Below are 16446 nucleotides of genomic sequence, written 5' to 3'. Positions count from 1 at the left end.
CAGCTTAGGCCACTTAGTGGATTGTATTGTTTTGTAAAAATATTATACTTTTTATTTTCACCCTTTTGCATTCTGTGTGTATTCATTTCTGGATAAATTTGTCTGAATATTACTGGATGTTTCACAACACAGATTTATGTACAGTGTTCATAGGCTTACTCTAATGGCTGGATTGGGACACTATTTAATTATCCCTGCGTTGTCAATAACCACAGCTCTCAATAACCACAGCTGTCAATATAGTTTTTATGTCGCTGCATTAAAATTGTTATGGCCTTTCCCCCATGCTGTCTATGTCCTAAATGCCAAGTGATGCAAAATAAATTTCCTTTTACAGATTAAATGAAGTCAAATTAAGTCAAGCTCACATAACCTTGTAGCAATCAGTAACTCTGACTCTGACTGATCCTGGAAATAAAAACCCACAGAATAAACACAATTATACTGTACCATAGTTGTGCATGCTACATAGTGTGAACACACTGTACCTATGCACTGTGCACGATTGCACATACGTACATGTGCTAATGCACTCAGTATTTCTGTCATACAGAGGCAAGTTTTGTTTTAGTTAGCTGAAGTTCCACTAGTCAATCTTTTCTATATTACCAGTGAAATGAATGACTATGTGTAGTGTGAAAGCGGTTGCTCAAAGTGAATAATCACCTAATTCTGCAGGTTTTCAGCCTCTTTTAGCTAATTGTGTTGGTTTGTACTGTTGTAAACCCATTTGCCAGCAGCAGCAGTTTTCAGCAAAACAACTCTGACAATACGAATGTATCACACATGCTCAGCATCAAACAGCAGACAAACGGCCAGAGGCCCAGATATATTCTTCAGGGGTTGGTTAAAACCGAACCAGAGCTAAAAAGAGATTACACATATTTCAGGTACCCACCAACAAGATTGTCCAAGTTGCTTTTAGTTTGATGGATGTGTTGGTGGGCAACTGTTTGCTAACAAGTCAGCAATAACAATTAGTGATAATTTAGCTGGGCAGTGTGTTTTCTAACTTACAGTGGAGTTCTTCTGCTCTCAACAAAAAACCCCAACAACAATCAATTAATCAAAAATCGGATAAAAAATAACCAAAGCAATATCTTTAAGTGACAAATTATATCAACAATAACTTGTCATCGACTCAACGCTGCAGAATGCTCAAAAAAGACTTGTCACATATCACACATCCTGCCAAAAACATTAATCTAGCACCACATGTTTCACAAAACTGAACAAAGTTCAGATCAGGAGTAATCTGACTGAATGTGTGAAATAAACTTGTAAAACTGGTGGCTGCATCTTTGGCAGCAGAGGCTTTCTTCCTCCCTAATCAGCCTCATTACACCGATAATGAGACAGGTGCGCTGTTTCAATATTTAAACGTGCTGGCACCCCTCAAGGCTCCGTGTTGGGGCCATTCTGCAAACTCCTCCGTGACCCCTCTTTACCGTGTGCTGCAGAGTGTCCCTCCTGCTTCATTTTTTTCAAAGACCTAGATCTTGTTTGCATCTCCCCGTGCTGTAGCCTCAGTCGGACCTGAACGATCAGGGGGCTTGTTGAACATGAGACTCCTGGGTGCCACTTCTTCCCAGAGCGCCGGGGTGGCAGAAACGCTGACAGCTAAGGGTGAGACAGGGATTCTCCCTCAGCAACGAGTATTCACACGAAGGCATGTTACATTTCACAGTATCCAGCCATCCAAGACAAGGCCCCGTTCTGCCTCAATTCAAAAGAGCTGACAGAGTAGGTCAGCGTTGTTGGGAGGAGTTGAGAGAATGTAAGAGCATTTTCTGATTGACAGCTCTGTCTTTTCTAACGCCAATGTTGATCCGTCTGCTTGTTGGTGTCCCTGTAAATGGTGCAATTTCAAGTCGGAGAAATGGTTCAAAACTGTCAGTAAAGCCTATTATGAGCAACATAGGACTGCAGCAGAAAGGGCCGAACCCCACACCTGAACAAAGTGCTGGATCTGCCAGTTGAAAATAAAAGTACAAAACCAAACCTCAATGTACATCAAATGTCCACGCTCTGAAACGTGCCTTATACTCTTACAATGCATGCACACTGACACCTGTTTTTTCCCATCATCTACGCATCTCTTTCATTTACCAGCTAACATTTCTACAGCCTGTGGAGTCATTATTAGATGGAAAAGAGCAAGTTGCCAGACAGAATAAGTTTAGCAGAAAAAACAGGGCTCTTGCAGAGACATATACTGTTCTATGGGCCAGAAATCATAAGATTATTATACAGTCGACTCTAAATGAGCAGAAATTACAGACTTTAAAGCTACCAGGACGAACTGATGCAAAATTGTGTGCCTATGCAGCATGATGATGATGGCCAATCCACTGCTCTCAATCCTGTAATGATTTAACTCTGTTTGCTGTAGGATCGATGTGCGCTGAAAAAGAGAATCCCAAAGCAGGGAGAAGTTTACAGAGCTTTAGCCTTAGGCTAAATGTTGTACAAAAACCAGCAACAACATCCCTTGAGATGAAGCATATCTGTTGCTCCAGCTGAGCTTGTACTTGTAGGAGGTTTATATGTACACTGAAGGATAGCTTTTATTGAAGAGAAGAGTATCCTTAAGGTAACACTGTTGACTTTTTATTTGCTTCTTCAGCGATGGTTAAAGAAGACTGCTGAATGATTAGCGTTTTGGTTTTCCAGCTATCTCCTCCAATTTTGTGGGTTTACCACAAGGCTTTTGTTAATACAATACAACAAAGTCAAAGGCTTGTCTCTCTATTTCTGACACTGGTTATACTAAGAGCATATTTCCATCCAGCCTTATTATTTTTTAAGCATTCAGCAGACATAAATTCAATCTACCTTATTATACCTTTATCAGTATGAAATTAAGGTTAATTGACTTTGTTGAGGAAACATCAAATGAAACATCCCTAATGGAACAAAATGAAAATAACGTCATTTTCAATTGCTTTAAAATATTTCTCAATATACAGCCTACTTTCCTATTCCACAGCCTGAGAAATAAGCTCCTCTTGTCCCAGGAGATAATAAATGAATTGAATCCCCCCCACCCCCCCCCACCCCCCCAAACCCCCACTTCTTCCTTATCGGTCATCTATTTTTTCAGAGTAAGCTATTACTTGCTGGGGTTGCTAGGCAACAAGAAATATTAATAGCAGCTATTATTAGCCAGCCTCTGCTAGAGTAGTACTAAAATGTGGAAGTGGGAAACATGAATGTGTTACATAAATCTCTGGACCTTTCACAGTGTGTGCAAGTCTCTGTTTGTGCAATGATTTATTGCAATGACGGTTCATTTATGAGAAAAGGGGGTGTGAAATAAGAAAATGGAACATTACCCCGAAGGGCTATTTGAAAATAAATAATTGCAAAGGTGAAACAAAAGCTGTTTAAGAAACAAGCAACTCCCTCTCTGTTTCCTTCTAAAATACTATTGGCCAAAAAGGGTTGCTTTGCTGCAGATACTCATGTATGCACATCACAAAGTATAAACTACTTTATACATAAATACTGCATACAGGCACATGGAGTTACAGTTTATATGTTGTCATCTACTGAAATCAACCCATCCACATTATTGAATAGGTTTCATCAAACCAGCCATCCACACTAAAAAGCAGATTGACTGTAAATGTTCCAGTCAACAGCATCTTTCTCCTGCACCGAGTCTATTCAGCACAGCAGCCAATGGATTGTGACCTAATCCGAAGGCTGGCTTTAATGGAGGCCTTAGCTACCACCCACGGAAAAAAAAAAAATGGAGCCTGCAACTTATGCTGTTTGATTCTGAAAATCACATAAGACCTGATTAACGGAGGATAAATGCCACGGATGCTCACATTAAAGCATAAATATTCATGATGGAGGGCAGCGAGAAAAAAGTAATATTTATGTCAGATGAAAGTATATAACGTTGAATAATTCAGGCCATCTATAATTCATCTGGTTCGATCCTATGATTAAAGCATCTGAATGTGCTCGCCAGGGGTGTTTACATGTTCAGTCTGAAGCATGTTTAACACAGGAAAAAGAAAAGTCCCTTTACTGGAAGGGGGGAGTCGTGGTCCTTAGCATCCTTTTGAGAAGAAAAAGTAGCTGACAAGGGACCCCCCCCCCCCCCCCAAATCTCTCCCTGTTCCTTTTTTGCTTTGCCGATCATAACAAATGAAAATGTGCAGTGCCGATTTTCACGTTCCTTTTCTTAGCTCACTTTGAGGCAATGAAATCCTTGAGTTGTGCAGCTGAATAGTTATTAAAGAAGCTCTACAGCAAAGGTCTGGGTGTTAAGGAGGCAGCAGCTCTCTGTATTTACAAATGTTGCATGTATAGACTTTGGCCTTGCTCAGATTTCACTTTCTCAGCTTCCTTGGCCTCTAACCTTGCTAATTGTCCCTCTAATAGAAGAACACTTTGCTGTAACGAAAAATAATTTGAGACTACTGAGAGCTGCACACAGAAGATTTAGCCATTTTGCTGTTTCCCTGCTGTTCACTGCTGCTACGTGTTTTTAGCTTCAAAGGAGTATCATAGGATCAACAGTATCTGGAAACATTTTGAAACTGAGACTGAACTTTCACGAACCTTGTGAAACCTTCAGAGAAAATGTTCTCTGCGCTGACTTGCAGCTCTCTGGCCATGAAGACTAATAGCCTACCTCAGCGCTTGACCTGCACGATCATGAAGGGCCGCAGCTAAAAAGGGACAGACAAAAAAAGGTGTACTCACTGAGTGCATAGGCCCCGAGAGCAGGTGGGTGTCCTGACCCAGCATGTTGGACATCATGAGGGCGGGCAGCTCGGGATAGGAGTAGGTGTTGAGCAGGCCGTTGTGAGGCAGGGAGTGAAAGGGGTAACCTGACTCGTGCTCCATGAGGTGCAGCAGAGAAGGGTCGGCATGGTTCGGGGGTGTGATGGGGGGGATTTCGTAGTCTTCATCCCCTGCTCCTCCACCACCACTGCTGCCTCTACCCTGACTGGAGTAGCTCTGAAAAGGCAGAGAAAAGAAAGGAATACATTTTTTAGAAGACGATGAATCAGGAACACTGCAATCACAGCGACCGTCACTACTTTTGAGTAAAGGTCGCAGGACAGGTCACAGATAGACATTTGTCATTTGCATATCTTTGGAATGTGGGAGGAAACACGCAGGGGAAAGCCACGTTAACACAGCATCATAAAAACAACATTAAAAACTTTGTTCCTGGGCCTTAAAAGAGTGCTACATGTAGTTACAACATGAATAAAATAGGGGGGTGGTTTCAACTCTTGAATCTCTAAGAAAAACGTGTCCATCAGACAATCATACTGCTTTACAACATTTTAATGAAGAAACTGAAGTTCAGTAACAAACTAGGAGAAAAACAGCTAACAAAGGATGTTCCAGTAGTAATTAAAAAGCTTCTTAATTGGCTTTTATAAAGCACCTGTTGATTTTTGTTGCCACAGAACTGCAGCAGTCAATTCGGGCTGTTTTGCTGAAAATAAAAATAATTAGAAATGCAAATTGTTGCGCTTACAAAAGTGTTGAGAATTAATTCAACACAAACGTACACAGCAAATTAATTAGAGTTAGGCTAGACAACAACAGCTGCTGTACAGAGTAATTTGCTTCAGAAATCTTGACAGCTTTGAAGCAACAAACTGTCAGCCTGCACGCCTTTAAAATACAGTTAATCAAATTCATTATGTGGAAAAACACCATTGACACTCACTTAGTAACTATTTAATAATCTCTCAATTATAATGCCAATCGTATAATTTTTTTGAAATAGTAAAATTGGACTAACCAAACCGCACATTCTTTATTATGAAATGTATCCAGTATGTTCAAATGACCCCAACCAGGTAAAACAGCACAGATTTTATGGCACTAATAAGGTGATACATGAGCAGAGCTGGTGGTTGTCTTTTCCAGGGCCTATCTTGACATAATATTACACTGAGAAATATGGTTTTGTGCTCTCAAAAAGCATACTGAGGGTATTCACCGGGGAATGAAAAGCAATTTTGTCAGAGGCAATCTGATGCCAACTCCCCTTTATAATGACTGAAGAAAATTAATCATCACAAATAATATTCCAGTGTCAGCCATTCAAGAGCTTTTTAATAGAATTTTTATTATTCATGTCTCGTGGTACACATCAACTAGCCCGTTCTGCAACATTTCAGAAATCAATTCAATATCATCTTCGTGTAGGCTGTCATCTCGCCTGCCAGTGCAGCAATTCATCTTGAAAACAAATACTTTTAGCAAACAAATGGCAAGAAATGTTGAGGAACAACTACAATGTCCCCACAAGCAGAACGGGTGCTTGAAGATAGGATAAAAGTCTTGTAATGTGCGCTGTCATTAGGGAGAAAATAATAATAATAATAATAATAAAAGAGAGTATGTTTACTATCAGGGGGTGATGTGCTATTTTCTCTTCCCATAACACTCACTGTCCTCGTTTGGTGCTTGCTCAGAAATATTATCACTGACAATTCCCTTTCCCACGATAAAGGGTTTGCAAATGTCTCTTTCTTTGGTGTCTAACATTTATCATTGTTGTCATTTGTTCTTATTGTTAACAAGCATAGGCACTAGGTTTAGTTCAATAAAAAAATTTAACAATTCTCACTGGTTTGTGCATCTATTCCTGGCTACAAAAAGTATGGCATCTGAGTATTCAAACATTAAATTTCTCATGGACCGACCATGGGGTAACTGCAAAGTGAAGGGTTCTGTCTACAGATAATATGGAGGAAAAACCAGACTAGCCCTAACCTTAATGACCATACCATAGCACTGTCCTTTCACTGCAGTGTTTCCTAACCTGTGGGTCGCAAGATTTGAGCTGAAATGGTTAGAAGACTGTCCAGCTAGTCAAGTGACAGAAAATGGATCTGAAATAATCATGATAATTTAGTTATTGTTTCAAGCAAAAAAATGACACAATGTTCTCACATTTGAGAAGCTACTCATAGACATATGTATGTAGGTACTGCTTGGCTATAATGGCTCACAAGCCAAAACGGGTTGTAACTTGTGATAGGAAGCTCTACTACAACTGTACCAGCTGTTCTAATCACTGTAAAGAGGAAATGAAAGAGAAGGAGATGTTTGTTTGGCAGGGATGAGTAATTGAACACACTGAGATATGTACCAAGATTTAAATGCTCTGTCAGAGGCTATTTTACGACCGTTCCTTCCATCGCTTTGGATTTTTTTTTCTCTTCTTTACAGCTTTTTATGATGTCCTTGAAGATAAGACACGGGACAAGGACATCACAAGTTTAATATTTTCAAACATAGATAAATAATTCATAAATATACTGTCTTTCAGGACGTGACTGGATAAGAGAGAGAGGGGTCAGAAAGACACGCCAAATGTTGATTCAGCCTTCTCTTGCTAACCTTCAACTCCCCCCCAGAGGTGAAATTTAAGCAAATCTGTCATATTCCTGGAGAAGAGGACATTACTTTGGACATTTGAAGGTTCTACATATCAACTCTTCTCTTATTTTCTTTCTTTCACAATAGCACAAAGCATCTTTTGTACATCAGTTGCCATTCAACATAAAACACCATTTTGTTTTAACATAGTTATAGAGATATGTTGCTCCAAGGCATTATAACTCATCATACATAAAGCAGGTTCTTTGAAGAAAAAAAATGATGATCCTAATGGGGACAGTGTTGATTTTATTATGCCTTCTGATGTTCTACACTAAAACATGCATTCTATCACTTAAAGCATACATTAAAACTGGTTTTAATGCTAACTGCTAAATACTTCTGGGATCAGTACCGAACCTCAGTCCTTTATGAATACTAACCACATTGTGTTTGCTCTATTTTTGTAGTTATCAAAAACTTGTAAGTATTTCATGTTGGCACCAATGTGTGGTCAGATTCAAATAGTTTCACTTTTTTTTTGGAAATTGGCTGATTGAAATAATATATTTATTAATCTTTAAATAACAACAGCAGCTGACATTTGTGCTCTTGCTGACCCCATGTGGTTTAGTTTCTCACCTTGCTGTGTAGCACATATTGACATCACTGTTGGGCGTGGTTGCAGGTGCAAGAGAAATCACTCCTAACCACACCCAAGCCCCTATGGTGCAACAGAATTTAAAGTTTCAACTAGAGAGGGCAGTAAAACTCTTTCTGCTTTTCAGCCTGGTGTTATACTCCAGGAGACATCGTATCATCATTTAAACTTAAAAAGTAACGTTGATTCTGTATGTAAAAGTTTTGTATTGAAATTTGTTTTTATTCAGGAAAATAAGGTACACAAAATCTAGACGTCTCACTTGCGTGAAAACCCTACATCCTCAGAGCATGTTAAATTAACAAAAGATTATTATAGAATTGTTGGCCATTCAAATGTAAATAAGAACTGAAATTTAACCTTGACATGAAAGCTTGTAGGTTGAAAAGTCTCTGTTACCGAATATAGCTTCACCATGTCAATTATTTTAAGTAAGTAAGCTATCTTAAGTGGAAACAAATTAATCAGCTCAGCTAAAGTTTTCCTGACACAAATGGCCTTGAAGACAAGATGAAGTCATTAGCTTGGTGATGGAGTCACGCGTGGCCTATGAGGTGTTTAGCAGAAGACAGCTCATCTGGGAACAATGATGTGTTCGTCAAAGGGAGGAGAATGAAAATGTTGCACAGTACACCAGAGAGCCTGTCATGGCTGACGGGGACAAATTGTCCAAAAGACAAGAGCTGTCTGTCTTTGATGGACTTTGTTATTACAGCTTCAGTGACTGACACACTCAAAATGTTTCCTGTAATAGAAAACTCTGATAATGTTTTAAAAAGAACTAATCAGAAGAAAAAACTCTTTTGCGTCATAGAACCACATAACTTTGAATGAGTATACAGTGTCCTATAGAAAGTCATCCAGCCATATGCTACTTTGTGAAAAAAATGACAGAGCAGCATGAATTTGGCGACAAACAACAGCTGGCCATGCATACATAAAGGTCTTCACGTCCACTCCGAGTATTCCAGATAGACGGATGGCAACAGTAAATCTTTAAAACATCTTATGGGGAATTTCAAAATTCACCTTAAAAGATCACCCTTGCAGAGCACAGAAAGGGCAGAAATCAAACTCATCATCATCAGCGGGTGCTGAACATTGCTGAGGTGTGCCGCACAAGTGACCATTACAGTCGATGGTCTGCGGGGTCCACAAAGGCTATCTGACCTGGCTTTGAAACGACAAGGAACTCCAATTGGGTGATGTATCAAGAGAAGCAGACAAAGTAGTACAATAGAAGGAGAATGGAATAGCAGACCTACCAGGCTGACTGATAGCAAGACAGACCTGGGATAAGTGAAGTGTGCAAGGAGGGGGTGGGGTGGGAGGGTTCACCATGACCGATAGTAGCTCAGGGTCATTCATACCGTCCGTCACTAAAGGTGGGCTGTGGTGTACTTCAGCCAATAGCAAAGGAGTGAGCTAACCTCTTCCGTGCTCCCCCATGCACTGGTAATTCTCTCAAATGTCACATCAAAATGGATCTCATTTAGGTGGGTAAAAAGGACCTGACTCTTCATTGCACATGTGGGTGGACCTGTGCTGAATTGTACCTGAACTCTAAAAACACAGCCGCAAAAGAAGTATTTTGAAAAGGTGTGGAAAAAGTGCCATGTGCCGCACATTTATGTCAGTTCAATTTTTTAAAAAACCCTCACAGTTATAGATCAAAGATGAAGGGTGAAAAAATATCTCTGATCTTTTTTTTTTACTGGAACAGAGAGAAATAGAAAATTCTTTAATGTTTGGACCAAAGGCAGCATTTTTTTTTGACAAGAGGGGCAATTCTGTGGTCTCATCCACATTTCCCATTCTTATTCATTAGAGAGAATCATATAAATAAATAAAATATGTTGTCTCGTAGTCACTCATCCCCCCCAAGGGAACATGGAAGCCCCAGTAATCACATATGGCACAATAGCTCGCCCATAATCCCCTTTATTTTTATTTTCATGATGTCACTCTCTTTAAGCCCCTTGCTTTATGAGTCGCAAACAGAGTGGAGAGGGGAGGAGAGGAGGAGCGGAGAGGAGAGGAAAAAGCAAGGGAGGGGTGAAAACAAATGATGTGGATCCCTCATTGTTCTTTCTCTATGCCCTCATTCCAGTCAGGGTAATAAGAGAACATTGTGATTTACTGTCAGTGAAGCGCAAGACTGCATCAGAGAGAATCCACTGCGGCAGGGGCCATTAAAATAGATTTAACTTCCCACAGTATTAGGCCAGATGTCTACACTTCTATTATATTTCAATCAGCCATGACCTTGGTCTCCATATGATGAGAAAGATCACTGGGAAAGAGGGAACGAGAGAGTGAAAATACACACAGAAAACCAATAGAAATATCAAACTACTTAGTCCCACTAAATCCCTCTGCAGCATATACAGAGAGAGGCCGGGACCAAAATAGAGCCAAGGTTTCAAGTTCTCTTAAAAGAGTGTATGAATCATTGAGTGCACTCTTGCTGCTGATAAGTTGCTGTTTTTGGGGGGAGGAGGAATGCTGCTTTTCTGCGGGCTATGTATTTGAGGAGGGACCGAGGGACGACGGCAAAAAGAGTGGGACAGTGGGTCGTTTTGATGTTCTTTAAAGCCTCAGATATCAGCAGACGTCTGGAAAGATAAATCTGTTCGTGTTCTTCGAACAAGGGTAACGTTGACTTCTCACATCACCATGAATCCAAGTCTTTGAACAATTCACTCTAATATTGTTTCATCCTGGTGTTTACTCTGGACCCACTAATATCTATATATTCTTAATAAATCTTTTATTTAATTTTTATAAAATCCAAACTCAGTGGCAGACAAAGGATTTCCATCCATTCCAGCCCCATAAAGGCAGAGCAGGGGTCATAGCTTGTTCTATTTCAGAGTCTGATGGTAATTGGACTTATTGGCTGACATGGACTGACCTACATAAAGAACAACCGATCCCTGGTTACAACTGTAACTTACAATCCCTCTTAGCATGGGCGTGGATGTTGTGCTGATGTTCCTCTGATGTTCCTCCAGCATTGTTTTCAGATATTGATGCCCCAGTGCTGGTTTATAGCTGAAAACATTTTTTCAGCCTGAATTCAAGCTACCAAAATTACGTGCTCTCTTGAAATTTAAATACGCACCGTACAATATGTATCTCTACTTCATTCTCGTGACCTTGCCAGCGGCTCCATACGGCCTCAAAGAGGGAGTGAGATTTGTGTTGGCGTTTTCAGGCCCTCAATTTTAATTTTTCATCCTTTGTCTCAAATGTCCCCCTAACTTTTCTTGCAGGGAAAGGATGCAAGGATAGAGGATAGAAAGAGAAACACATAAGGGGGGTGGGGGGTGTAGAGGGAGGAGAGTTTTGCAGTTGTGGTGGTGGGGGTATAATGGTGCACTGTGAGTCACTGTTAAATAACGGTGCCTTTTCACATCAGCATCGCCCACATTGGGTGTGCAGTGCCAGGGTGTACTGAGGTGTCTCTGCCTCAGAGAGAGAGGGAGACAAAGAGAAAGAGAGAGAGGTTGGGGGGAGGGGGGTGAAATGTCACGTCAACAGCTTGTAACAAAATTATCCTTCTTTCTTTTTCTGATTTTAAATACCTAGACCACAGTTTCTTCCTGTTTCCAGTCTGTATGCTAAGTTAAACTAACCAGCTTCAGCTTCATATTTAATGAACAGACATGAGAGTGATATTAACCTTCTCATTTAACGCTTGAAAAGAAAGCTAATAGGTGTTTTTCCACAAATCTCAAACTATTCTTAAAGTATTTCTCACTTTATTTACCCATGTTGAATGGGTCTTTTATCATTTAATCAGTTTTAATAAGTTTAATTAGAGTAGAATTAGAGTAGTATTAGAGTAGTTTTTTAACGTTTATTTCAGAGTATTACCGCTTCTTCAGTCTTTATGCTAAGCTAAACTACCTGGCTGCTGGCTTTAGCTTCATACCATCCAGACAGTAGAGTGGTATTCAAACTATTTCTGTATGGAAAACTTATTAGCATACTTCAAATTGTATCTGGGCAAAAACTGCTGATACAGAGACTCCTTTATTATAATCCGAAGAAAGTCCCATACTCTTCCTTCAAAAACAAATGTTAGGTTCATTGATCAGCACTGATCCTGGTGTCAATGTGGTTTTTAGCAGTACATCAAAAGCTGCAATAATTAGACTGTGTACTATTTAAGGGATCAGACTTGAAACTGCTTTTCTAGAATACAAATGAACATTACTGGAAACTTTATAACTTACAAGTTGTTAGGTTATTAAATTTGCTGAGTATCTGTGTATCATTACTTTATGTGCACACAATTTGGCAACATGAACTGATCTGAAGTGAACTGAGAGTGCGAAGGGTGAGTTGTGTGTATGAAGTTTAGTGGATGTGTCTGCACTGCAGTCATACATTTTCAAGAGTCAATCATCGGGTGGGTGAACATGGGTGAAAAACCGGAGAAGGAAGGAGAAAGAGAGAGAACGACAGTGTCAGAGTTAGGAAATATACAAAAATAAACATACTGAAACAGACAGAAAAAGAAAGACGACGAGAAAGAGAGAGCCTGTATCCAACAAGTGAGGTTTCTATTCTAATCTCGACCATCAGCCACTGTTCTCTTGCAGCCGGCCAAATCGATAGAGAGACGCAGCTCAGCAAGACACCTGGAAAAAGAAAACACAGAGGCACAAACAGGCTGAAACTTGCTGCCTCTCCGAAGACCAGGGGCCCCCGAGCTTCCTCTCCTGCACAGGAACACAATGCAACAAGTACAACACAAGAGAGGAAGAGATGCACAAAATTGCTCTCCTTCTTCCTGCCACTGGCTTGTTTTCTCTTCCAAGATTCACTCCTAACTGGCTATTTTTTTTAGTCTCTAATTTTACCTAATCTACCGTATGTACATATACACACATGGACATGTATCCACATGAAGCAGAGACTGATTATAGGGTGAGGAGAAGCCAGCCAAAGCACAAAAAATATATATGGAGGTACGAGTCTGCACAATAACTAAACAGATCAGGACTGAAATGAATCTGAATGAAGAACACTAATTGTCCAAAATTAGATTTTGTGTGGGTGTGGTTTGAGGCAGCCATTTTGGTTATCTGTGATCTTTTTCATGCAGCTATTGAAGTGCTGTAAAAATATACACCACTGTCAGCATTATTTGGAATGCATGTGCATGATAGCCTGATAATCAGACTGAATTTCCATTTTCACCTTATTATTTAGTCTGAAATGATATTCAAGTGAACTCTTTTCTGTTTGGGAGGGGCGTTTATTTTGTCCTCAGTAGTTAGTGACGTATATGTCCTTCCCGTCTACGTAATTTTCAGTTGACACAGAAGCTGCAGTAATGGTTGCTAGAGAACTTTTATGTCAAGATGAATGCTGATTTAAGAGATGTTATTATTATTTCTGTAAGTCAAATTACACAAACACAAAAAGCCCCCATTCCTAATCACACATAGAAAGCTCTGATAGGCTTGGTTGTTTTTATAACCAGGGAATAGGCAGTAGTCGCTATTTGTGTGATTCAAAACTCTGTATGCCTCCCAAGAACATTCTCAGTCATTCCAGATAATTGAGATGTTTAATAATCTTTAACTCAACAAACTATCCCCTTTGTGTGTGGGCAGATATATACAACAGTGATCAACAAAAAACACGCCCACACTTTTGCATATAGGCTGAAACCTCAACAGATGAACTAAATGGAAAACATCAATATCATCAAAACGTCTGGGAGCTCCATTTGTGCAGCTCGTATGCATAGCTTGTACAGAAACCATACAGTATTGAAAGCCTTGAAAACATCTTGTTTGAATGGACAGATTGTGTCCAAGCATACAGTAAACGGCCCCTTTAAAGCTGTTTCTGATTAGTGGTTTTCTCTTTTTAAAAGCCCACTGATGTTATGTGTAATGCAATCTGCTGGCTGTGTCAAACTGCTACCTTAGTGCGTATGCTGTGGAAGACCCCAGACATGCAAACAAAGGAGTCTCTGTTCTGGCTACATGCACCTTTTTCACAGGCACACATCATGTAAAGGCTCAGGTGGGCATCTCAACACAGTGTGAAAACTTTAAGCATTAAGGCATAAGGGCTTTCAAAATATGTTTGACTATTGTAAAGGTTTTGTATCGCTGAGCATTTTCCTCAGAACCAAAGCATAAAAGTCTTACAGTGCTGTTCACACAAAACCAGAAAAGAAATAGTAGAAATGCTACTGCCTTGCATTTTAGCATGTTGTTCTTTTACAAACACGGCAGGGGAATGCTTAAATCTTAAAATGGGAAACACATTAAAAAATATTATATACATATATATTTAAATAAATACATGACTTCAGCATATTCATTAGACAGTAATCACTGTTTCAAATTGATGCAGAAAATCATTCCATATTTGAACCTCTAATTTGTCTCATTTAATTTCAAAAGCAAGCTGTATGTGACAAAGCACTACACAACTAATGTATACAATTACGCATCAATTAAGAAATGATTGACTCACATGCACAGCAAGCAGTCAGAGTGACGAATTGTGTATGACGCACAAAGAAAGAGCAGACATTCCCTCAACATGGTGGCTTTGAAGATATTTTATATATTAATATAATATTTAATCATTGCAAATGCATGGCCTGTAACCAAGTATTGTTCAAATCCACAGAAATTATTCATTCTGGTCAAGATACCAACAACAGAGGACATTCTAAATTACAAGGAAATGTGTTTTTATTTGGCAAGCTGTAAAACAACTGAACGGAAAATGTACAATTAATATTTTTTCATTAAAACTTGTGCTAAGTGCTCTTTGCATCCTTCAACTTAAGAGCAAAGGTGCACATCCTGCCTCTTCCAAATTTCAAATTAAAACTGCAGTCAAACAGTGAACTCTGTGTTGGGAGGGCTACTGAGGACGGGTGTGTAAGCTTCTATTTGACAGCACTGACAGAGCATCAACTGCAACTGACATGTTTTGAAAAGCCCAAATTGCCTTATCCACTAAGAAGGTATTTGTTGACACAACACTGCAAACCTGGACTGGGTGTTGATGATTGACACATGACCGCTGCAGCAGGGAAGCTACAAAGCTGGACATTTATCCCAATTAGCACACATCCATGTATGTGACATAATTAGGGCAGACCAGGAAATGTGGCTAACAACGATGGACCTCATAGTCTGTGATGTGTGCTATAAGTAGACAATAAGCTCCTAAAGCTCCCACTTGACCCCTCATTATAGTCACTCAATCAACATCAAAGGAAAAAGACAACCTTCTGGCTATAGGATGACGTGTATATGAGTGTGTGTTTATGTGCACATACATATGTTCTTGTTTGTCAATCTTTGCGAGAACCAATTTAAGGTTTTACACCCTGAGAGTAAGCACATTTTTGGAAAGTGAGAACATTTTGTCTGGTCTTTACTTTTTCAAAGGGCTGTTTGAGGTTTAAGACATTGGTTTAGGGTTAATGTTCTAATTAGGTTCATTTCAAAGGAACCAACCTCTTTGGTGGAAAGAAGCTCCTGTAAAAACTGTTTAAATCAAGGTTTTCTAGTTTATCCAGAGTAACCAGAAAATTGTTATTCGAAACGTTAACACTTAGGGAACCACATATTAAATTTCATTCATCCCCATTGTACTGGAGCGGTAGCGGAAGTTTCAGAGGAACCTATCTCAAAGCCAAAACTAATTAAGGGAAGAAATATGTCTTTATGATTGGGGTTAGGTACTCGGGATGCTTGTGTTTGCATTATGTCAAAGTGGGTCCTCATAAGTTTAGAAGTATGGACATATGTGTGTGCGTTTGTTTGAGTACAGTACGTGAGTGAAACAAACTGAAATTGAGGACGTCTACTTGCACATATGCCGGTGACTTATGAATAACTTTGTGTCAGAGAATGTGCCACTTCCTATTACAGTATCTCCAAGTTTGTGTGTGAGGGGGCATGCGTGTGTTTGCCCTGGTGTCTACACCCTCCTGGCCTTGTCCTGTGACTCTCTAACAGAATTTGGCGAGGTGCTAATTGACGAGGAGCCTCCACCACGTCATGTTTTGTCAGAACATGAAGGCCTCGCTGCTGGATCAACAAATACTGGAGCTTCAAATTCTGCCATATGTCCAGCCATGTGTTCCCATCTAGCAGCTGGGAGCACTCAGTGCCGTGCCTGTCTAACGCATGTGAGACTGGGACTGTGCCGCTCCAGACTGGGACTAGGACTTCACTGAGCCTGGAATGGTCAAATGTTAGTGCTGGTTTATCTGTGAGTGACCTGTCTAGCTCAGTGGATTGACATTGCACTAACACTGCCTGGGTTGATGGATTAATCGCTCCAATGTTATACATGTTACATGAATGTGCTTTGTAGAAAATCATCTACTAAATGGCACATGTTAAAGCTTATGAGGA

At 39.9% G+C, this 16446-nt stretch overlaps 1 protein-coding gene across 3 annotated transcripts in view; it reads right to left on the bottom strand.

Annotated features, from left to right (window-relative positions):
- Positions 1–16446, bottom strand: part of LOC119906091 (thymocyte selection-associated high mobility group box protein TOX-like) — a 79975-nt gene that overhangs the window by 19609 nt on the left and 43920 nt on the right. For all 3 annotated transcript variants that reach the window (XM_038723607.1, XM_038723608.1, XM_038723609.1), the window contains one exon: positions 4723–4980. In XM_038723607.1, coding sequence (XP_038579535.1) covers positions 4723–4980 — 258 coding nt within the window. The remainder of the gene's footprint in view (positions 1–4722; positions 4981–16446) is intronic.

Source organism: Micropterus salmoides, unplaced genomic scaffold (genome assembly GCF_014851395.1).
Source record: "Micropterus salmoides isolate LMB-PRFRI ecotype aquatic unplaced genomic scaffold, ASM1485139v1 Ms_hic_scaffold_16, whole genome shotgun sequence".
In the NCBI taxonomy this organism is placed as follows: domain Eukaryota; kingdom Metazoa; phylum Chordata; class Actinopteri; order Centrarchiformes; family Centrarchidae; genus Micropterus; species Micropterus salmoides.
Note: the sequence above shows the minus strand (reverse complement) of the source record. Positions and strands in the feature narration are given on the sequence as shown.